The sequence below is a fragment of the Bubalus kerabau genome, chromosome 16 (assembly GCF_029407905.1).
Source record: "Bubalus kerabau isolate K-KA32 ecotype Philippines breed swamp buffalo chromosome 16, PCC_UOA_SB_1v2, whole genome shotgun sequence".
Lineage (NCBI taxonomy): Eukaryota > Metazoa > Chordata > Mammalia > Artiodactyla > Bovidae > Bubalus > Bubalus kerabau.
The window spans coordinates 33,780,477-33,804,571 of NC_073639.1; the positions used below are offsets into that span (position 1 = coordinate 33,780,477).

The 24,095-nt window shown below is 36.9% G+C and overlaps 1 protein-coding gene, 1 non-coding gene and 1 pseudogene across 6 annotated transcripts in view; all 3 read right to left on the reverse strand.

Moving 5' to 3' along the window:
- Positions 1 to 7,506: 7,506 nt before the first annotated feature.
- Positions 7,507 to 24,095, reverse strand: part of ABHD18 (abhydrolase domain containing 18) — a 39,754-nt gene continuing 23,165 nt past the window's right edge. For 2 of the 5 annotated variants that reach the window (XM_055550659.1, XM_055550658.1), the window contains exons 8-14: positions 20,141 to 20,279; positions 16,772 to 16,861; positions 16,025 to 16,126; positions 11,501 to 11,879; positions 10,565 to 10,727; positions 9,707 to 9,793; positions 7,507 to 7,742 (exon numbers count right to left, since the gene is read on the reverse strand). In XM_055550659.1, the coding sequence (XP_055406634.1) occupies positions 7,691 to 7,742; positions 9,707 to 9,793; positions 10,565 to 10,727; positions 11,501 to 11,879; positions 16,025 to 16,126; positions 16,772 to 16,861; positions 20,141 to 20,279 (1,012 nt within the window). In that variant the 3' untranslated portion in view covers positions 7,507 to 7,690. The remainder of the gene's footprint in view (positions 7,743 to 9,706; positions 9,794 to 10,564; positions 10,728 to 11,500; positions 11,880 to 16,024; positions 16,127 to 16,771; positions 16,862 to 20,140; positions 20,280 to 24,095) is intronic. The other 3 variants (XM_055550661.1, XM_055550660.1, XM_055550662.1) reach the window with 3 other exon arrangements.
- On the reverse strand, positions 11,908 to 15,936 carry LOC129630210 (small integral membrane protein 15-like; annotated as a pseudogene).
- On the reverse strand, positions 19,944 to 20,077 carry LOC129630493 (small nucleolar RNA SNORA42/SNORA80 family). The gene has a single exon (XR_008703743.1). It is a non-coding gene; the product is annotated as a small nucleolar RNA SNORA42/SNORA80 family (small nucleolar RNA).

Consider the following 24,095-nt stretch of genomic DNA (forward strand, 5'->3'; position numbering starts at 1 on the left):
TTTTCATCTCTTTTAGGTGGTTTGCATGGGAAGCAGGAACACCACCTTGTGGCAGATGTGCGTCGAGAGAGACTTAAGTGGCACAGGAGCTGCTGGGAGCTGGAGGTGCTAGACGGACGGACTTGCTGAAACTTTCCCTGGCCCTTGAGCCGCTGCTGGTGCTGCGGTCGCAGCTGCAGGTGGAGCAGGATGAAGATCTGCTGCTACGCTTGGAAGCACTGCGTCTATTGTTTTACCCCTTCTCAATGCTTCTCACTTTACTCCTTGGTGCTCCTTTATCTTTAGAGCGATCCTTAGATGTCTCACTTCTAACTTGAACCTGGGAAAGTATCCCTAAAAGATGGCTGCTGCTGCTGCTAAGTCACTTCAGTCGTGCACGACTCTGTGCGACCCCACAAGAAGGCAGCCCACCAGGCTTCCCCGTCCCTGGGATTCTCCAGGCAAGAACACTGGAGTGGGTTGCCATGTCCTTCTCCAATGCATGAAAGTGAAAAGTGAAAGGGAAGTTGCTCAGTTGTGTCCAACCCTCAGCGACCCCATGGACTGCAGCCTACCAGGCTCCTCCTTCCATGGGATTTTCCAGGCAAGAGTACTGGAGTGGGGTGCCATTGCCTTCTCCCTAAAAGATGGCAGTTCTCACCAAAGAACAGGATCTTCCACCAAGGCTATCGCTTCCCTCTCTCCTCAGCTGCTGAATCTAATGTACAGTTGATCCTTGAACAACAGGCGGTTGAACTGCTTGGGTCCATCCAAAAATACCTGGACTTTTAAAAAAGTAATAAACACCACAGCACTGCAGGACCAAAGCAGTGTTGATAGAATATAGGAATGCTGAGCAGGGAATACTTTGGAACCAAGTACACCTAATGTGGGGCTGAATTACAGAAGGATTTCTTGCTTTGCAGAGGGTCAAAGCTCCTAACTTAAACCCTGAGTTTCAAGGGTCAACTGTGGTTTAAAATTACAATCTGGTACACGGAAAAGAGCACTACACTCGGAATGGACCAGCTGGTAGTCCTTGAACTATGCCAGGAACTGCCTGCATAAAAAATGAATCAGACCTGCTTGTTTTACAGACTGGGTTTGGAGAGGGTGGGGCACTAACAGTTGAGTACTTAAATATAATGAGATAAGGGTAAGATAAATGTAAGCTCTGGGGGTTTTAGAAAGAAAAGATTAGAAACTTTATTGTTGTTGCTCGGTTGTGTAAAGCTATTTGGGAGCCCATGGAGTCTCCTCAATCAGGAAGATTCCCTGGAGAAGGAAATGGCAACCCACTCCTGTATTCTTGCCTGGAGAATCCCCATAGACAGAGGAGCCTGGTGGGCTATAGTCCATGAGATCACAAAGAATCAGACATGACTGAGAGACTAACACACTAAAGTGAACATAGTAATTCTAGCCATTATTGTGAACTCATTTGTTACGATATAGCAAGATAAGTGAAAATATTTTTAAAATTGCAAAACATTAATAAATGTGTTAATATGAGCATCCATTTTAAAGAAACTTTTTAAGTGTAAAACAACTTGAAATTTATAGAAGTGCTATACCAAAGCCTTTGACTGTGTGGATCACAATAAACTGTGGAAAATTCTTCAAGAGATGGGAATACCAGACCACCTGACCTGCCTCTTGAGAAACCTGTATGCAGGTCAGGAAGCAACAGTTAGAACTGGACATGGAACAACAGACTGGTTCCAAAAAGGAAAAGGAGTACGTCAAGGCTGTATATTGTCACCCTGCTTATTTAACTTATATGCAGAGTACATTATGAGAAACACTGGACTGGAAGAAGCACAAGCTGGAATCAAGATTGCCGGGAGAAATATCAATAACCTCAAATATGCAGATGACACCACCCTTATGGCAGAAAGTGAAGAAGAACTAAAGAACCTCTTGATGAAAGTAAAAGAGGAGAGTGAAAAAATTGGCTTAAAACTCAACATTCACAAAGATCACTAAGATCATGGCATCTGGTCCCATCACTTCATGGCAAATAGATAGGGAAACAGTGGAAACAGTGGCTGACTTTATCTTTTTGGGGCTCCAAAATCACTGCAGATGGTGACTGTAGCCATGAAATTAAGATGTTTACTGCTTGGACGGAAAATTATGACCAACCTAGATAGCATATTAAAAAGCAGAGCCATTAGTTTGCCAACAAAGGTCCGTCTAGTCAAGGCTATGGTTTTTCCAGTAGTCATGTATAGATGTAAGAAAGCTGAGCACTGAAGAATTGATGCTTTTGAAGTGTGGTGTTGGAGAAGACTCTTGAGAGTCCCTTGGATTGCAAGGAGATCCAACCAGTCCATCTTAAAGGAGATCAGTCCTGAGTGTTCATTGGAAGGACTGATGTTGAAGTTGAAACTCCAATACTTTGGCCACCTGCTGTGAAGAGCTGACTCATTTGAAAAGACCCTGATGCTGGGAAAGATTGAGGGCAGGAGGAGAAGGGGATGACATAGGATGACATGGTTGGATGGCATCACTGATTTAATGGACATGAGTTTGGGTAAACTTTGGGAGTTGGTGATGGGACAGGGAGGCCTGGCATGCTGCGGTCCATGGGGTCGCAAAGAGCCTGACACAACGGAGCGACTGAACTGAACTGAACTGAAAGGAAGTAGCAAGATTTCCAAAATGACTTTCATTGATCTACACCTAAAATCTTAACGTAACTGTGGTTCGTTTGTCAAAACTAAGAAAGTTTCCCACTAATGTGCTTTTTCTGTTCCAGGATAGAAAACAATAGTTTTTAATGAATCAGAGAATGAAAAGTATTATGGTTTGAGATACCACATTGCATTGTTTAAGAAACTATCACTTATGGTATTTGGGTGTAGTATCAAGGAGGAATATCCTTAATTATCTAAAAAGGAAAACACTTTTCCTTCTTCCAACCAGATTTTATTCACACCCTTTTAACCTTTCAGAACAGATCAAATGCAGAAGCGGATATGGCAGTCCAGCTGTCTTCTCTAAAGTTAGATATTTAAAAGTTTCACAAGACTAAAATAATGCTACACTACTCACTAAAAATATTTTTTGGGGGTATTGGAAAACAAGTTACTTTTTATTAAAACTGTTAACATTCATGGGTGCACTGGTCTTTAAAAGTATTTATTAATATTTGACTGCATCTGGCCTTAGTTGCAGCTTGTGGGCTCTTCATTGTGTCATGTGAGATCTTTTGTTGGGATGCACAGACTCTCTCATAGTTTCCCTTGTGGCTCAGCTGGTAAAGAATTTGCCTGCAATGTGGGACACCTGGGTTCAATCCCTGGGTTGGAAAGATTCCCTGGAGAAGGCAAAGGGTACCCATTCTAGTATTCTGGCCTAGAGAATTTCGTGGGCTATATATGTATATATAGTCCATGGGGTCCAAAGAGACGCAACTGAGCGACCTTCACTTTCATGGATTCTCTACTTGTGACACACAGGCTCAGCTGCTCTGTGACATGTGGGATATTACTTCCCCAACCAGGGATCAATCCTGTGTCCTTTGCATTACAAGGCAGATTCTTAACCATTAGGTCACTAAGGAAGTCCCAAGATAAGTTCAAGTCTTAACCTCCAGTACCTTGAATATGATCTTAGGAAATAGATTTTTGCAGATGTAATCTAGTTAAAATTAGATCATACTGGATTAGAGTGGGTCCTAATCCAATGACTGATGTCCTTATAAGAAGAGGGTAATTTGGATACAGAAATGAGAATGCCATGTGAGGAAGGAGGCAAAGATTGGAATCATGCATCTACAGGCCAAGGAATGCTACAAATTGTCTTCAACCATCAGGAGCTAGGAGCAGGGCATGTAGCAGATCTTTCACTGTAAACTTCAGAGGGAGCAAGGACCTATGGACACCTTGACTTTGGCCTTCTAACCTCCAGAACTGCGAGAAAATTTCTGTTGGTTGCTGCTGCTGCTGCTAAGTCGCTTCAGTTGTGTCCGACTCTGTGCGACCCCATAGACGGCAGCCCACTAGGCTCCTCTGTCCCTGGGATTCTCCAGGCAAGAATACTGGAGTGGGTTGCCATGTCCTTCTCCAATGCAGGAAAGTGAAAAGTGAAAGTGAAGGTGCTCAGTCATGTCCGACTCTTAGCGACCCCATGGACTGCAGCCTACCAGGCTCCTCTGCCCATGGGATTTTCTAGGCAAGAGTACTGGAGTGGGTTGCTATTGCCTTCTCCTTCTTTTGGTTAAGGCCAGTCATTTTGTGTTACATTTTTCACAGCGACCCTAGAAATCTAATATAACATGTATTGGTTTATTATTTTAAAATTAATCAATATTTTAAAATATTTCTTAGTTTCAATTTGTAAAGTGGTAATATTGATAAATGTAATCCACATAACCGAAAGCTCCCTAGGGCCTTCACGTGTTAAATGTATAAAGGGTTCCTAAGATCTAAAAGAGAACCGTTGTCCTTTTTCTTCCCTACGTGCCTCAAAATCTTAACCATACCTATAATATCAGTTACCCTATAAACACTGGTGATTCCAAGTCTTTTTTTTTCCCCCTTCTGTCCAATTCTCTGCTCTGAGTCTCTGATTTATATATCCTACTATTTTTTAGACATCAAAAATCTGTATATGCCAAACTAGGTTCTAGATGCTTTCCCTCACACTGGTCTTCTTCCAGGGTTCTCTCTTTGAAAGGCTTATACCTTATACCACTCGCTTATACCTCATTCCAACTCATCACCAATCCATCATCTGAAATCCATCCAGTTCTCTCTGTATCCACCCACTGCTATCATAATCTTAGCTATAATCATTCTTCACCTGGGCCACTTTAATAGCCTTCTAGCTTATCTCTGCAAGGACTGCCAGCCCCCTACACCTTGTTCTTGTCATTGAAGCCAGAGTGAATTTCTTAAAACACATGAAATCATATATTTAATCTCCACCAACTTCACGTCTCCCCCACTTCATCCCCACCTGAAGAAAACCCTTCATGGCTTTCTGTAGCTTTGCATGAATACCAAAATCCTTAACCTAACCTACAGGACAATGCATGATCTAGTCATAACACTTCTAAAATATTTTTAGGAGCAGATTCCATTAAACAGACTTAACTCTTTGATCAGTTCTTCTATGCTTAGTCACTCAGTTGTGTCCAACTCTTTGCGACCCCATGGACTGCAGCTCGACAGGCTCCTCTGTCCATGGGGGTTCTCCGGGCAAGAATACTGGAGTAGATTGCCATTTCCTTAGAGCAGCAGTTAAGCTAGTTTTATTTTTATACTGTTTTTTAACTAAAATAATTATGGGTGTGTGTCAATTCTTGTCCCTTTTAATTTTACATTGTGAATGTTCTTTAAGGATTTTTTTTTTAAGCTGTGCCCCACAGCTTGTGGGATCTTAGTTCCCCAGGCAGGGATGGGACCTATGACTCCTACAGTGGAAGTGCAGAGTCTTAAACCACTGGATGGCCAGGGAAGTCCCAAATTAGGCCGTGTTAATCAAATGTGACATGGGTGTTCTGTATTTAGAAGAAAACCTCTTGAACATAACAAGTAATTTTTTAAATAGACTTTTATTGTGAATATAAAATATCTGGAAATGATTTAAAATTTTCAGTTACAGAGTTAATAATTCAATAATCTTTACAAAAGAAAGCACCACATTAAAATTTACATTCATAAGACACAATCTAAAAATGCATATGCTAAAATAATTTAACAGTACTTACAGTCTTATCATGAAATTTTTTTAAACCACAGATCTAAACTGAGGTCTCAAGCTCAGATGTCTTCAGGGCCAAGTGGGAAACACAAAGTAGTGAAGTAGTCTCATGTAAGAGCCTGGAGTCTGGTGGGCTATGGCAAATGGGGGACTGCATACCCAATATAAAGACTTTTTGAATTCAAAAGTTTTGGAATTATGCACACTGAATAAAACAACTGTGGGCCAAGCTGGCCTGGACTGACTGTCAGTTTGCAGCTCTGGGCTAATGAATTTCTAGCAAGTTACATACCCAGTCTTAAAAATGAGATAACATTTCTTTAGGTAGTTGTGTGGATATGTTCTTAAAACATCTGACTAAGAGAAGAAATTTTTAAAAATACCTTTTTTCACATTTATTTAGGAGAAATTAGTTATGCCTAAGAGTTTATTAAAATTAAATGAATTTTATTCTTTTACAAATAGAAAGTTACATACATTATTATGTACATTATTGCTTATAGGAAATATTTATGTGAAAAATAAAGTACTGGGTTTGCTCAAGCCATTGCTCAGAAAGCATTCAATCACCTCACTAAATACATAAGAAAATACTTGTATTTCAGTTAACCAACAAGTTTATCTTTAAAGAGTATTTTGTTGGAGAACTTTAGTAATTTCATACTGTCAGTATAAAGGTTGTAATCTAAACATGTAAAATTTTACAGCTCAAACCATGTTTGTTCGTTATGTCAAAGCAGTTTTACAGAATTTACAACACTGTATGCCATTGGTGACTTCATGTTAATCATTTAAAAATAGTTTTTAAAAATTAAGGTGATGGAGGCATTATAAGGACAAATAAAATCTCCTTTAAAAAGGCTGCAAAAGCACCTTATAATTCAAATATCCTTACTAGATAGAGTATGACTACTTATAATAAAGTAACCCACAGACAACACATACTTCAAACAAATGCAACTCAAATACATTTATTCCAACCAAAGTATCTTCTACTTTTAAAAAACATTTTAGCTCTTGGCTTCAGAAGTTTAACATAAAAAGAAAGCACCAAGTGTAACCATATAATACTTCTTTTTAAAAAGGTTAAAAAGTTACTAGTTATTATATCTTTTCTATAAAATGAAGTGTATATGGGACAAATCAATTTTTTAAGTGGCCATTAATTTCTGAAATTAAAAAGTCAAAGCTGTTTAAGTATCTGGCTTAAAGTTAGATGTTTAGCAAACTCTAAGTATGTATACAAGAAAATGTTAAGAAATTGTTATCAAGTAATGCAATAGGTCTGTGTCCATTTTCATTTTTCATGAATTGAAACTTTTCAAGTAGGGGAAATATGTTTGGCATTTTTTTTTTCTAACCTAATATTTGGCAAAGTTTTAAAGTCTTATGTATCTTATCTTCATTCTCACATTCAATTATTAAAAGCACTTAAATACAAAGCAATCAGGATTTCTTAGAATTCAAAGTTAACATTAACACTGCTTTTACACAGAATTATCCATGGCAGAAAATTAGTATTGAAAATAGGATTATAAATTCACTATGGATCCATAGAAGAAACATGTTTCTCAAATCAAGTCAATAATAGAAATACCATGTAAGGGAATATGTACAACACAGGCTGACATATTACAAACGAAGTTTGATTTAGCAGTTCTTTAAAAACCAAAAGGGCTTCTATGAATGCTTTTAAATTAATAAATTATTCATAATAAAAATGTAAAGTTTTCATAAATAACAACAGACTAGATAATTGATTTTTATGGGACTCCCACAAACTAACAAAATATTCAACATTGTTTCATCCAAATGTTGGTTTACAATTATTCAAATGTATTTAAAGATAATAGTTGACTGATTTGTAATACTAAATTCCAGGCTCAACTGACAGCAGGTAGAGTAGATAGTGCTGTCTGCTTGTTCTTCACACCATCAAAGGATGAAGCTCCTTTTGTGAGAAACATGACGGCTCCACCGGCTACATAGAGCGAGCCCATTAGTTGGCGTATTTATGGAGGAAGCGTTCAAATGCATCATAGATGGCTCGCCTAAAATTAAACATGAAAGAAAAACTTCAAGTAATTGGCAAAAAAGGGGGACAGATAATGCTTTTACTCTAAGTTATTTCCAAATACCCTGTGGCTTGCAACCTGACCCTGTCTCCAAACAGACAGGTATGTGAGGGTGTCTGGATCCATGCAATTTGCCACTACTGGAAAACTTCAAATGTGCTTCCAACTTATGATTCAGAAACTGATGGTTTATAAACTCAAGGTTGATAAAAGCCGTCTTTTCCTGAGAAGCACTTTTTTTGTGCCTTGAAATTTATGTTATTTATATGAATAAAATATGATAAAATGAAAAGGAACTGGTTCTTTCTATTCTTTCTACTTGTTGAAAATTAACTGGCTATATAACTTTTCAAATGTCATAGTCAATCTGTTTCATAGATTATGATATAGCAAATGAACTCAAAAGCCTTAGTTTCCTACATTAACTTCACTAGGTATTTTAATATTTTAATTGGAAATAAACAGTCAAATTGACCTGGCCCAAGTTCATAAGATATTATTTGTCAGGCTTATTTTGGCTTTTTTCCTGTTGTCAAATACATTTTCATTGTATAAAATTCAGAAAAAGGGAAAAAAGTCATAATCCCATCACTCTAAGGTATCTATGTTTAATCTTTTCCTACAGGCTTTTTTTTTTAATGCTCATGTCTGTATTTTTACCCAGTTTAAATAATAACTGAGGAACTTCCCTGGTGATCCGGTGGTTAAGTGTCCACGGTCCCAATGAAGCGGGACAGGGTTTGATCCCTGGTCAGGGAACTAGATTCCACATGCCACAACTAAGACCTGGCATAGCCAAATAAATAAATAAAAATTTTAATAAATAAATAATAATTGAGATCATATTAATATTAATCCTATATTGTACTTGTTTGACTAAGCATTTCCCCACATCCTTAAAAAGATACTAAGATTAACTTTAAAACTGGCACCTGCTATGTACCGTGATTTCCAATTTGTTGGAAAGAAAAAGTTTTGTATCATTCTTGTGTGGCTCAAAAATATATAAAATGAGGCCCAAGGTTGCAATCTGGGCTACTGTACATGGTATGAGAAGGGTTAGTAAAGGTATACATATGCATTTTAAATCATTTGAATAGTCTCTTACTCACTTGTACTATCAATCCAAACAGCTTAACCCAAATTCTTAGAGCACACAAAGGATTGGCTTGTTTTACTTTTAAATCTGATGAGTGATAAGGATGAATTTGTAAAGTTCTGCTGTTCCAATATCATCTAAACTTCGTTAGGTTTTAAAGTGACTAGTGGGGAGTATAAGTCAAATAGCTTAGTATTTATTCCTCCTGAGCAAGTTATTTAATCTTTTTTGTTCTCTGTGTTTCTGTATAAAAGGGGATATTAAAAGTAACACCAGAAGAAATTGCTCTAGTACCTGGCACATACTGATAGCTAACATTTATTTCTTTCTCAAATGAAGCCTTCAAGTGAGCACTGAGGAGTTTTTATAGCTGACTTTGATTACATACATTCTTCTTAAGGCCTCTCAGCCATACTCCCACATTTATACATACAAGAGTAATAAGATAAATTTGATAACGATTTACTAAAGCAAGCATGTGGGTTCCCTGCATTCACATGTAACAGAACTTTAGACTCTTCTTGGGCAACCCTAGCAACCCTCCCTACGCACAATTTTTGTTTGCTTTTGTTTTAGTTTTGCTGTGCCAGAGAGTCACTTGAGTGTTGGGTAAATAGTCTGCTCACTCACTGACTAACTCACTGCTTTACAAACGAGTATTTTTTTTTTTTAAAGATCATACTATATAAAAAGAAAGTGTTACATTCTTGTGGACATTACAGACTTGAAGAATTAATCTGTACCTCAAGAAGGTGACATCTCTACATAGAACTACATAAGCAACAACATACAGATAATTATTTCTTAGATTAAAAAAGAGCTAAAAACATGTCAAACATACCACACACACAATTCTTCTATGATATGACTGTCCAGTTGGCAGTTTTGGAACACTGCACAGGGCACTGGTCTAACCTCTTGATGTGAACTGATTAATGATAAATATTCCAATAATAACTGTTACAATCAAACGAACAGAAGTAGAAAAAAACTGGCATATCAAAGAACTAGAATAATAGCATAAAAGTTTTTATGAGTGAGTGAGTGAAAGTTGCTCAGTCGTGTCCAACTCTTTGCGACCCCATGGACTATACAGTCTATGGAATTCTCCAGGCCAGAATACTGAAGCAGGTAGCCTTTCCCTTCTCCAGGGGATCTTCCCAACCCAGGGATTGAACCCAGGTCTCCCGCATTGCAGGAAAGCTTTTATTTGTAAGTTCTAACAAATACGGAGTCATACAAGATTATTAACAATAAAATCAGTATTTCACTTCTCATTTAAGGTTCAATATTTACTGGCTGCTGGAACACACTGCTAGATTATTCCATGGGATGCTCAGGTCATTCTGACAGAACATCAGAGTGGAGTGAAAAATTCACGATGAGTCAAAGCAAGTTTTACAAACCCTAGTGTTCCTCCCTACACTCTAAAATAGCTGGTTATTAATATTTGAAGAGGGTAAAACCACACAATAAAACACGCCTATCACATGCTATTTCCTAGTTCTCTAGAAGGAAAAGAAAATAAGACAAGATAGGAAAGAGCATCACAATGTGAGAATTGAGAGAAGCAGGAAGGAAATAAGAGGACTAAAATCTATAAGACAAATATCAATTTTTTCATATTTATTGAGAAAAAAAAAATCCCCCAAACAAACAAGTAACAGACACCAGACACCAGTTAGACCAATCATCTTACCTGAAGAGTCCTTGTTTAAAAAGATAAGCACTAATATGACCCCCTTCTAGATATCGGATTTCACAACCAGGCCAAATTTCTTGCAGACTTCGAACTCCTGTTCGTGGAATATAGGCATCTTCTTTGGCTTGAACCACTATGATGAGGCTTGGGTCAACTGGAACTAGGCACAGGATTTTTTAAGATGCAACATATATACTTTGAAGAAGCTCTAAGAATTTTATATATAAATACTGGTAACCATATTGAAAAGTAAAATACGCCACACAATGCAGTGAGTATGCAAAAAATACTTGCCAAACTAAAACTTTTGATCATTAAATTAAAAATCAACTATACTGGATTTTCCTGGTGGCTCAGTGGTAAAGAATCCACCTACCAGTGCAGGAGACATGGGTTCTATCCCTGGTCCGCGAAGATCCCACATGCTGTGGAGCAAACTAAGCCTGTGTGCCACAACTACTGAGCCTGTGCGCTAGAGCCCAGGAGGGGCAACGACTGAAGCCCGAGCACCCCAGAGCTGAGCACGAGAAGCCACCGCAATGAGAAGCCCATGCAACCAGGAGAGTAGCCCCCACTACCTGTGGCTAGAGAAAAGCCCACATAGCAATGAAGACCCAACAGAGTGAAAAATAAATAAACAAAATAAGTTTTTAAAAAATAAACTATACTAAACCATAACATTATAATATTCATCTCTAATACAGTAAGATGAGTATTCTAAAGAAGATACAAACCCCAATGTTTTTAATGAATAAAATGGTCTTGGATTTTCATGGATAAAATTTAAATGTACATTTAAATAATTCACTTATCTTAGAAAACACATTGTGGAGCCAATGATAAATGAAATTATCTTATAGCATACTTTAAAAATATTTCACACATTTTACCTATCATCAGCATATATTCTCAATTTCATATAAAAATTAATACCTGAGAAATTTGCTACGTGAGTACATTCATCCATAACTCCTTTCATAAATATTAAAGATTCTTTCTGAAGATTGTTTCTTCTTTGTTCTTTACTGAGTAGGTGGCATGACTGAGGACTGCAACTTGTATAACTACTTTTGTTGGCTGAAAGTGTTTGATTGAAGCAGTCCATCTTAGAGGTATCTTGTAACAAGAGTCCTTCTGATGTGGCACTGATTGATGTTTTACTAGATTTATGGCACTCAACAGGTTTTTGGGACACAACTTGGTCCGTCATATCTAAATTTAAAGTTCTAGAAACCAGATTAAGGTTAGTTAGCTTGTCTGCACTGCTAGGGAAGCGTTTCACAAACTCTTGTCCCATTTTGAAAGAATCTGTCTGAACATATGAAAGAGAAGAAAATGTCATTTAATATAAAATAGGATTTTATGTAACAACCTTGTCAAAACAAAGAGAAAACACATATATCCATCAAGGAATAAATGCACAAACAAAATATAATATATCCATATAATAGATTATTACTCAATCTTAAAAGGGAATGAAATTTGGACACACGCTACGCCATAGATGAACTCTGAAGACATTCTGCTAAATGAATAAGCCACACACAAAAGGACCATATTGTATGATTCCACTTTTATGAGGAATCTAGAGCAGTCAAATTCATAGAGACAGGAAGTACAATGGTGGCTGCCTGGGGCTAGGAAGAAGGATGAACAGAGTTTAGTTTAATGGGTACAGAGTTTCAGTTTAGGAAGAGGAAAAAGTTCTGGAGATGAATGGTGGTGATGGATGGAGGTGATGGTTACACAGTGTAAATGTACTTACTACTACTGAACTGTACACTTAAAAATGGTTAAAATGGTTAATACTAATGAACTGTACATTTAAAAATGGCTTAAGTGGTAAATTTTATGTGGTATATATTTTACCATAATAATAAAAAAAAAAAACAGAAAAAAAGGCATCCAAATTTAACTGAGGACTAAGACAAATTGTATTTTATTGCTAAATGTTTCCTACTAAATGATAAAGATGATCATTTAGGCTGTGACACATTTTGTTTTGTTTGTTTTGGCTGCACCACTAGGCTCGCAGGACCTTAGCTTCCCAGACTAGCATTGAGTCTGGGCCCCCAGCAGTGCAAGTGCAGAGTCCTAACCACCGGACAGCCAGGGAAATCTTGCTTGTGTCATGTTTTTATTGTCACAGTTTTGAAATCCATGATTTGTTTTAACCTCAGAACTTCTAAAATTCTTAGGAGTGCATCCTAGCAGTAATACTTCAGTCACCCCAAATTCTTTTCTTAGGCTGAACTAAGACAAATTAAAAATTATCAAGAAAAAATATTATTAAAATTCCCAAAGTATAATACACACTAAGTTTAAGAACTTACAATTTAAGAAAAAATAAAGTCTGTCAGATACTAAAAGCAGTCAAAGAAAAGAATGACAGCCTGGGAAAATATATTTACAACTTATATGACAAAGAGCTAACTGCCTTTACAATATTGTAGTGGTTTTAGCCATACATTGACATGAATCAGCCATGGGTGTACATGTGTTCCCCATCCTGAAAAATTTTAAGAATGCAGAATGTCTGGTAATTACAAGTATCTCAAAAGCTAAAATGAGAAAAATACAGAAAATAAGTACTCATTGAATAAATATTATTTTGCTTTGAGGGAGCCAGAAATGATTCACTTCCAAGAAATAAGTAATAATGATAAAAGATGTAATTAATATACTATATCTCTTTTAAGCCTAAGCATGCATTTCACCTCAGGACAATTCTGATTTTGACATTCTTAATCTCCTTTGTCTAGAACAGGACCCCATTTTAAACCATTATTTGAACAGAGTTCATAATCTAAAGCCATTTTTCTCCATAGGATGTATTCATTTTAATACAGAAGCTGCAAAATGGCAAATGACTAAGTCAGTTAAAAAGAATCGATAGCATAATAAATATAAATTTACATTAACTGTCAACAAACTTCTATATGAAGCCTAAAAGTTGATACAGTACAGGTGAGAACTAACATGATTCTTCCATGTTCTCAGACTTTGTTTACTAAATAATACTGTCATAAGATCTGAAAAGAAACTTTAATGGGTCTTCCTAAAGCTGCTTAATTTTCCAAACAATTTTCCTCTGATTACAGAGCCTGTTCATCCCTTCACTCCTTTTTCCTTTTTTCATGAAGAATTTTTTTTTACATTTATTTTGCACTGAGGTATGCAGCCTATTAACAATGTTGTAATAGCTTCAAGGTGAACAGTGAAGGGACTCAACTATATATGCATATGTATCCATTCTCCCCCAAACTCCCCTTCTACCCATCAATCCTTTTTCAGTCCTTTAACTTTCGAAATATTTTCTTGACATTTTTCCTTGGCCTCAATCAGCCTTGCCAATTTCTAAGCCAGTGCTGCACTTGCCAGAAACAATGGAGTAAGGACGAAAATAACTGTTGCAAGGAAGCCATGTGGATCTTTTGCAAGCCTATACCACAACATACTCAGCCCAGGCCTGTACATCAAACATCTTTGTAGAGGCCTTATGCTTGAGTGAAAGTGAAAGTGTTAGTTGCTCAATTGTGTCTGATTCTTTGCAACCCCATGCACTGTAGCCCACCAGGGTCCTCTGTCCATGGAATTCTCCCGGCAAGAATACTGGAGTGGGTTGCCACTTCCTTCTCCAAGGGATTGTTCCTACCCAGGGATCGAACCTGGGTCTCCCACATTTCAAGCATGTTCTTTACTGTCTGGGCCAGGAGGGAAACTTGAGTAGTCTCTAATTTTGTCCTGGGATTATTAGCCAGTCACATTTTCAGGTGATCGTTGGTTGGTTGTCTTCTTTAGCTCTACCATACACTTCTGAGATAAGGCTTAAATTCTGTTATGTTCTCATGTACCTCAATTTCAGATTCCAAGCTCATGCTTGGAGGAATAAAATATTATTTCTTTAAGGAATATTCTTCCTTCCAAAAGGGATCGAGACTGGGTTTGATCTCCAGACCAGACCAGCGTGGCACCTGAAGCCATCTGCACTTTTCCTCCATGCTGGTGTTTCCCCTTCACTCACTCACCCTTCCTCACCAACCCCCTCCTCAGCCCCCACCGCCATCCCACCTGCATCCGGCCCCTGAGGCCACACTCAGCTGACCCTCCCTCTGCCTGGGGCTCACATGGTGGGGGTGTGTGAGAATCAGGGGTGGTCCCCGCCACTCCTTGCAAAGCACCATGGCTGCCTCAGCTGACACTGGGGCAAAACCTGTGCAGTGGGTGCCACCAGCCTCCCCCACTCCCAACTCACCCAGATTATCAGTAACTTTCAAACTGAATGTGCAAAACTTTAAAATTTATGAAAAGAATGGTTACTTTAGGAGAGTAATTAGGAAGCAATTCATTTCCCTGAATTGGTAAATTGGTAAATTAAGGGAAAGAATTAAGCCTTTCCTATATGAACTGAGGCTCAGGGGCAGAGAATCTGTGTGCCAATGCAGGAGACTTGGGTTCCATCCCAGGTTCAGGAAAATCCCTTAGAGAAGGAAATGGCAACCCACTCCAGTGTTCTTGCTTGGGAAAGCTCATGGACAGAGGAGCCTGGCAGGGGTTGCAAAAGAGATGGATGGGACTTAGCAACTAAATAACAATATGAATTGAACTATGAGACAACCAAATAATTAGCAAAGGAAGTGACTTTTTAAAATAAAAGTATTTAAATTAATAAATGAAAAAAAAAAAGGACAGAATTAGAGTATCAGCATTTTGCAGCTCTCAATGTAATAGACATAGGCATTAAGCATCAATGGCTGCTTACACCACAGGAAAGAGCAGCCAGACATTACCTGCTCCCTATACTCTTGACAAAGAACATGGAGGAATATAAATGAGAATACAAACAAAAATCTCAGCTGTGAGAAACTCTACAGGTAAATAGCCCAGGTTCTTCAACAGATAAATTATAATGAAAAGAAAGGAATGAAGAAGAATTTATAAAGATACTTAAAAGACACATCAAATAAAAGATGTGTATCTAGGAATGCGTATCTGGACAATAAAATTATCTTAAAGACAGAAGGAAGTAATTACTATAAAAATCAGGATGATGATAACTAAACAGTAGAGGGAGGAGGGCCTTTTGATTAGAACACATGAAAGAGGTTTTTGGTTTGGGTGCTAAAGTGCTGAGCTGGGTGGTCAAGTTCTATTCTTGACCTATTACAAATGCACTGGCCATTTAATAAACGTAGTAAGCTATACATTAGCTTTGGATGATTGTGGTTAGGACTCTGTGCTCTCACTGCCGAGGGCCTGGGTTCAATCCCTGATCAGGGAACCAAAGTCTCACAAGTCATGCAGCAAGGTCAAAAAAAAAAAAAAAAGAAAGAAAGAAAAAAAAAAAATATATATATATATTAAAAAAAATCTGCAATTCTTTTAAAAAATCTGAATCATTAACCATGGTCAAAATCCACCCCCCCCACATGTTACGCAAAAGTTAAAAATACTTACTCCACAGTATTCAAGCATGTGAATAATTTCTTCTTCATAAACTGTCTGTGTATAATACTGCTTTTCTAGTTCCCTCCAATTAATTGATTTACTTAGCACGCCCTGAAATAACAAACTAAATTAAGATCAGATCACATCTGTAAAGCATGTTGTCCAATAGTTTGATTATTCTTACTGTGCAGAAAAAAAATTAACAAAGCAGGCTTGAGATTTCCTATCTCTGGACAAGCCTATTTGTAAGGTTGGACCTATTTAACTAGTAAACAATAATTCTTTACCCTGATATAAAACTTCCAAAATGATGTGGGTCTCTAAGCCTAAACTGCTGATACAAACAATGCTGTTTCTACTAAACACTGGAATTTTAGTATGTGAGGCTGAGAATACCTAAGAACTCTGACCTCTGATATAAACCCCGGACTTCAACGCTCAGGTGAGTTTCATTGATGGACAACAATTTGCACCTATTGTCATAACTCACTGCTGAAGGAATTAAACACATTCTGAAAGACTCCTTTGGAAGCTTATGCTTGGTTTCTTCTGGACTGTACCCTGTGTGCCTTCTTCCTTGGTGATTTTATAGTGAATCCTTTTGCTGCAATATGTTTTAGTTGTGAATATGACTATATATTGAGTCCTGTGATTCCTTCCAGTGAATCACCAAACCTGGGGGTGATTTTGGGAACCCTGAAAACTATTATGTTTAATTATATATAGCTATCTAAATATTAACTGCAATTAAATTACCGTAGTGAAGACCCCAGATGCTGTGGACCAAGACAGACATGGAATCAATGGCATGGGCTTAGGCCAGTTGGATACTGCTAAGGAAGCCATCTGTAAGATAACACAGAGAGATTCAGTTTAAAGTTCACAGTCATTAAATGAAAAATATTTAATATTAAGAAGTACTTTGGGACTGAGATGGGGAGGGAGGTAGGAGGGAGGTTTAAGAGAGAGGGAACAAATATATACCTATGGCTGATTCATGTTAGATGTATGGTGGAAGCAATCACAATATTGTAAAGTAATTATCTTCCAGTTAAAAAAATTTTTTTGTATAGTAGTTGGTGAGATAAGACATGAACACAAAGTCTCTTAAACACTCATGAGAATGTCTAGCAACCTCTCCAAATTCCCCAGATCATAAACTCAACAATGACATATAATTGCCTCCTAAAAAACCAATAAAGTATATTAGGAAATTTTAAGTATCTTTAAATTTTAAGACCCTTCACAGAAACCTACTTTCTACTGGGTAAATATAGAGCAAACATGCTGGGATGTAGATCCTGGGCAGTAGGCTAAGCACACTCATTACTTAAGTGACCTGCTCAGGCTGAGCAAGATCGTAACTAAAAATTTGACTTTTGAGGTTGACTGAAAGGTGTCAAGAATTTGGTGGATGACAAAGCAGATTATATAACTGATATAAAATGATGCAGTATGTTTAGAGAAGTGAAATGTTACTTTTGGCTAGAGGAATTACAGAAGGCTTCATCAAATAGCTATCTTTTAGGGGAAAAGATAGATGGGGTCTTGTCTTCTATATAAAGAAGACGGTATGATCAAAGGCAGATGGTGAAAAATACAGGGTCTGGTGGGGAAATAGCCAATATACTTCAGTTAGGCTGGTCAATAGGGAACATGTATCCAGAGGAGTAGGGAGACAGGTAGGGCTAGAAAGCTTGATCAGGATCAGATCAGAGGTTCCTTTGTTCCATAGATAATGGGGAATTAATAAAGAGACCGGAACAAAGTAGCATTATTGTCAAAGAATTGATTCAATGAAGCTAAATAGTATTTTATAAGATTGATTAGAGAGGGTGAGATTTGAGGTAGGGAAACCAGTTAATAGGTAGCAGTCCAGCTTATAAGTTACAACACTCTGACTTAGGTGATAAAAATGGAAACAGTATTAGATAGGAAAATAAATCTTTAGCCACCTTTCAGTTTCAGTGTCTTTAGTTGTTTCAAATTTGAGTTTCTGAAGCGAATTTTATCAGTTTCAGCCTTTGGTAATTGCTTTGAATTTGAGTAAGTTTTTATTTTATTTATTTATTTTTTCTTTTTATTATTTTTTTTTAAATTTTATTTTATTTTTAAACTTTACAATATTGTATTAGTTTTGCCAAATATCAAAATGAATCTGCCACAGGTATACATGTGTTCCCCATCCTGAACCCTCCTCCCTCCTCCCTCCCCATATCATCCGTCTGGGTTGTCCCAGTGCACCAGCCCCAAGCATCCAGTATCATGCATCAAACCTGGACTGGCGACTCGTTTCATACATGATATTATACATGTTTCAATGCCATTCTCCCAAATCTTCCCACCCTCTCCCTCTCCCACAGAGTCCATAAGACTGTTCTATATATCAGTGTCTCTTTTGCTGTCTCGTACACAGGGTTATTGTTACCATCTTTCTAAATTCCATATATATGCATTAGTATACTGTATTGGTGTTTTTCTTTCTGGCTTACTTCGCTCTGTATAATAGGCTCCAGTTTCATCCACCTCATTAGAACTGATTCAAATGTATTCTTTTTAATGGCTGAGTAATACTCCATTGTGTATATGTACCATAGCTTTCTTATCCATTCATCTGCTGATGGACATCTAGGTTGCTTCCATGTCCTGGCTATTATAAACAGTGCTGCAATGAACATTGGGGTACACGTGTCTCTTTCCCTTCTGGTTTCCTCAGTGTGTATGCCCAGCAGTGGGATTGCTGGATCATAAGGCAGTTCTATTTCCAGTCTGAGTAAGTTTTTAAACTTAATCTTATAACTCAAATTATTTATAAAAAATATGTATCTATAGATATAGATATAAACATACTGAATGATTGTTATGTCCAAGAAATGAGCCAGAGGGTCATGTTCCTGGCCCTCACTGAATCAACCAAGAGAAAATGGACTGCTAGACAAACAGCCACAGTGCAAAGAAATAAGTACATGTTACTGAAAAATGAAGTGAGGTCTGGGAATCAGGAAGAGCTTCCCACAGGAAGTATGCTCTAACCTGGAGGCGGAAGGGCAAGCTGCTACCTGGCTAGGTGATAAGGAGTGAGGGGGCACTAGAGGGATGCACAGCTAGTGCCAGTTCCATAGTAAAACCTTTGGCAGGAGGTTTTAAGCAGGAGAGAGCAGAGAACAGATTTAGGAAGACCACACTAGTTATAGTGTGGGAAAAAGCTCTTAAGGAAAAGATTGAGGAGAGAAAAGACTAAATGGAGAAACCAATGAGGAGACTGTACACTCTAGAAAGCAAAGATAAAATAGGTCAATGGTATGGGGATGGAGGGAAGAGATAATCGAAAAGTGTTTTGCAAATCAGCTATCTTCAGGAATTTAACAGCAAAATAAGGCATTTATCATTGAGATTTGAAAAGCTAATTTTTATTATCAACTTTTAAAAAAATATTAAATCTAATACCTGAAATATAGCTGTGAAGTAAGTAGTAAAATCAGTATCTCCATAAACCACAAAAAAATCATTATTTAATAATTGGAATAAAAGTTTAGAATCTGTTCCTGCAGGATTTCCCTGGTGGTCCAGTGACTGGGACTCTGCACTCTCAATGCAGGAGCCTGGGTTGGATCCCTGTTCAGGGAACTAGATTCCACATGCTGCAACTATAAGATGCTGTGTACTGCAATTAAGACCTGGAGAAGCTAAGTAAAATAAATAAATAAGAAGAAATATTAAAAAAAATTGGTTCCTGCTTTCACCAAAAGTAAAATTAATTCTATACCTAAAGTGATTTCTTTCTTTTGGCCATACCATGCAGCATTAGTTCCCTGACCAGGGATCAAACCCACACCCCCGCACTGGAAGCATGGAGTCTTAACCACAGGACCTCCAGGGAAGTCCTAAAGTGAATTTGTAAATAATTAGATTCTCTAGACATTCCACCCACTTCACAACCCTCTTCAGTGCTCATAGACCACAGGTAAGGAGACAGGGCAATAGTTTGAAGCTACAGTTTTCTCTGGCATGGGTCTACTATGAGATGCCCACAGAGGACAAGCCATAAATCCATTACCATGCTTGATTCCATAGATCTTATAAACAGAACCACAATTAAATATAAGTTGAAATGAAAATGCTTACGTGTCCTCCCATGGATATTCCGGTCATTCCTAGAGGTCCATAACCCTCCCTCTCTAGCCAGTGCAAGAGAGCTGCAGATTCTAAAACAAGAGCTCCTCCCATCACAAAAAGGTCGGACACGTTTTTTAAGCTGGACCTTCTAGCCTCACAAAACAAAAGAGAAAATTATTTATGTTTTTACATTTTTATACACACAAATTTACAATAGGCAGCTAAAATGCATGTTTTTCTTTTAAAGGACCAGATAGCTAAGTATTAATAAAACAATGGTATAAACTGATAAAATTAAATTGCTGCTAACATTGTTCTACATATTAATCACCTAAAATTTAAAAAGTTGTATCTGCTCGACAACATACAACCTTCATTGAATTTCAACTACTGAGCTATTTCAAAATCCAGAGGAGAACATATTATTTATTTGACAGAACTTAAAAGTGTTAAAATATGTATGGGAAAATAATATTTCTATATTGTCAATTTTTAGTTAAATTACCACATCAATAAAAGGAAGAACAAATTTACAGTTGTCCCTTCTTAGGAAAAAAAAATTACAATAGAGCTTAAAGCTCACATTAAAAAAAAAAAAAAAAAAATATATATATATATATATATAAAAGAATTGAAACCTAATACTAATTTTGTTTAGGTTTAATTGAAACCTAATAATAATTTTCATAGAACCAGAGCAAAAAACTCTTAAATTTGTATGGAAACACAAAAGACCCCGAAAAGCTAAGGCAATCTTGAGAAATAAAAATGGAGTCTGGAGGAGTCAGACTCTCTGATTTCAGACTGTACTGCAAAGCTACAGTAATCAAGACAATATGGTAATGGCACAAAAACAGAAATCTAGATCAATGGAATAGGATAGAAAGCCCAGAAATAAACTCATGCACCTATGGTCATTTAATTTATGACAAGAGAGGCAAGAATATACAATGGAGAAAAGACAGTCTCTTCAATAAGTGGTGCTGGTGAAACTGGACAGCTACATGTAAAAGAATGAAATTCAAAAACTCTCTAACACCATACACAAAAATAAACTCAAAATGGATTAAAGACCTAAATGTAAGACCAGAAACTAAGAAGTCTTAGTGGGCTTTCCTGGAAGTCTAGTCATTGAAAATCTGCACTTCCAAGGCAGGGGGTACAAGTTTGATCCCTGGTCAGGAAAATAAGGTCCTACATGCTGTGTGGTGTGGCCATAAGATTAAAAAACACAAAAACCTCGTAGAGGAAAACACAGGCAGAACACTCTTTGACATAAATCACAGCAATATCTTTTTTTTTTTGGCTGCACCACACAGCATGTGGAATCTTAGTTCCATGACCAGGGATTGAACCTGTGCCCCAAGCATTGGAAACACAGAGTCTTAACCAATGGACTGCCAGGGAAGTCCAGCAATATCAATTTTGATCTATCTCCCAGAGTAATGAAAATAAACAAATGAGGCCTAATTAAACTCAAAACCTTTTGCACAGCAAAGGAAACCATAAACAAAACAAAAAGACAACCCACAGGCTGGGAGAAAATATGTGTAAACAAAGTGACCGACATAGAGCCCATGCAGCTCTATGTTAAAAAAAAAAAAACACCCACTCAAAAAAATGGGCAGAAGATCTAAAGAGACATTTCTCCAAAGAAGACAGGCAGATGACCAAAAGCACACGAAAAGATACTCAACATCACTAATTATCAGATGCAAATCAAAACCACAATGAAGTAACACCTCATACTAGTCAGAATGGCCATTAACAAAAAGTCCACAAACAGTAAATGCTGGAAAGGGTAAGGAGAATAGGAAACCCTCCTACACTGTTGGTTGGAACGTAAATTGGTATAACCACTAAGGAGAACAGTATGGAAGTTCCATAAAAAAATAAATAAATAACTACCATATGATCCATCAATCCCACTCCTGAGTATATATCTGGTGAAAACCAAAATCCAAAAGGATACACTCATCCCAGCGTTCGCTGCAGCACTATTTACAATAGCCAAGACATGAGTGAGTGAAGTTGCTCAGTCGTGTCCAACTCTTTGAGACCCCATGGACAATAGCCTACCAGGCTTCTCCGTCCATGGAATTTTCCAGGTAAGAGTACTGGAGTGGGTTGCCATTTCCTTCTCCAAGACATGGAAGCAACCTAAATGCCCACTGACAGAAGAATGATAGAGATGTGGTACATATATTCAATGGACTATTACTCAACCATAAAAAAGAATGAAATAATGCCATTTGCAGCAACATGGGTGGATCTCAAGATTACCGTACTCAGTCACACAAAGAAAGACAAATATCATAGGCTATCACTCATATGAGGAATCTAGTTTTAAAAGGATACAAACAAACTTATTTACAAAGCAGAAACAGACTTACAGATATTGAAAATAAACGTATGGCTGCCAACAGGGAAATGTGAAGGGAAGGGATAAATCAGAACTTTGGAATAAACATGCCCACAGTACAATACATAAAATAGATAACCAACAAAGACATACTGTATAGCACGGGGAACACTACTCAATATTCTGTGATAACCTATATAAGAGAAGAATTAAAAAAAGAATGAATAGATGTATAACTGAATCACTTTGGTGCACCTAAAACTAACACAACACTGTAAATCAACTATACTCCAATAAAATTAAAATATTAAAAAAGGAACAAGGCAACAGTAACAAAAGGAAAATAAATAGCAATGTAAAAGAATTCAACCTAATACTAGTCTCCTGAATTACTGAAATCTCGACTATTAGAAAAATAATTTTTATAAAAATACATGTTTTGATGAATTTAAGCACACCAATTCAACTGAAACTTTGTTTTAGAAACTGATTGTACATACAAGTATTTACTTGTAAGAATTATTTCACTACATATTTTTAGAATCCAGAACCATTCTTATATAATGATAAAAAATATGACTTTATTACTAAAGTGACCAAGTTATAATCTATTTTTCAAAATTTAATTCACATAAAGACATACTCCTATAGGAAACATTGCCAGAATGTATAAAAATTCACTTTGTCAATGGTTATTATATGTAGAATAATTATGTAGAATTATTATGTGCCTATGTTGAATAATTATGTGCAAAGAATCAAGTGCCATAGGAATGCAAAGCTTTGAAAAACAGAACTCTGGCTCCCAGAAGACCTTATCTCCACTGTCCTACCATAACCTCTTAGAGTTAAGTTCACAAAGCAGCTTTCTCTTTATAGAAACTATGCTATCTTTTGCCAAAATAAATTATATTCATCATGATAAAAAGGCCTATTTATTGTTACATTGGATTTCTATCCTTGTTCCAATTTTCTATTTATGATCATAGTTCTCCTGATTACTTATTTTAGCCTGGTATGGAAGTTTGAATTCTTAGTTCCACTTCAGTTGGTTCTTTTACATAGAAGTTACTAATGTAGGTTCTAGGACAGTGGTTCTTTGTTAACAATGGACTGAGTCTCAAATGGTTTAACCATTTTTGATGAAAGCAGGCATAGATGGCTTTGAGAGAGAGAGAAAGAGAGATGAAAGTGAGAGAGAACTGTTTATTGTAATTTAAATTATAGGCAATTTCTTAGGATGAATTGTTCAAGAAAAACAAAATAAAGTATTATATTTCTTGGGTATATAATATCTGATAGGATAACTTATAAACATAATTCTCAACAATCCTTCATGGAAGAAATTATTTAGTATTCCCACTTCATAAATGAGTTAACTGATACTTGGAGAGACCAAGGCCATACAATTAGCAAATGGTAAGGTATGATTCCAAAGTATATTTATGACTCCAAAGTCACAGTCTTCCTATTAAACCTATGCTGCTTCTTAGAACTCAATAACCTCTTGCACTTTTTAACCACTTATATGACACACCTAGTTCTGAATTTATGGCATGGCTCCTGAGTAAGAATTCTTGGACTATTTAGTTTTGCATTTTA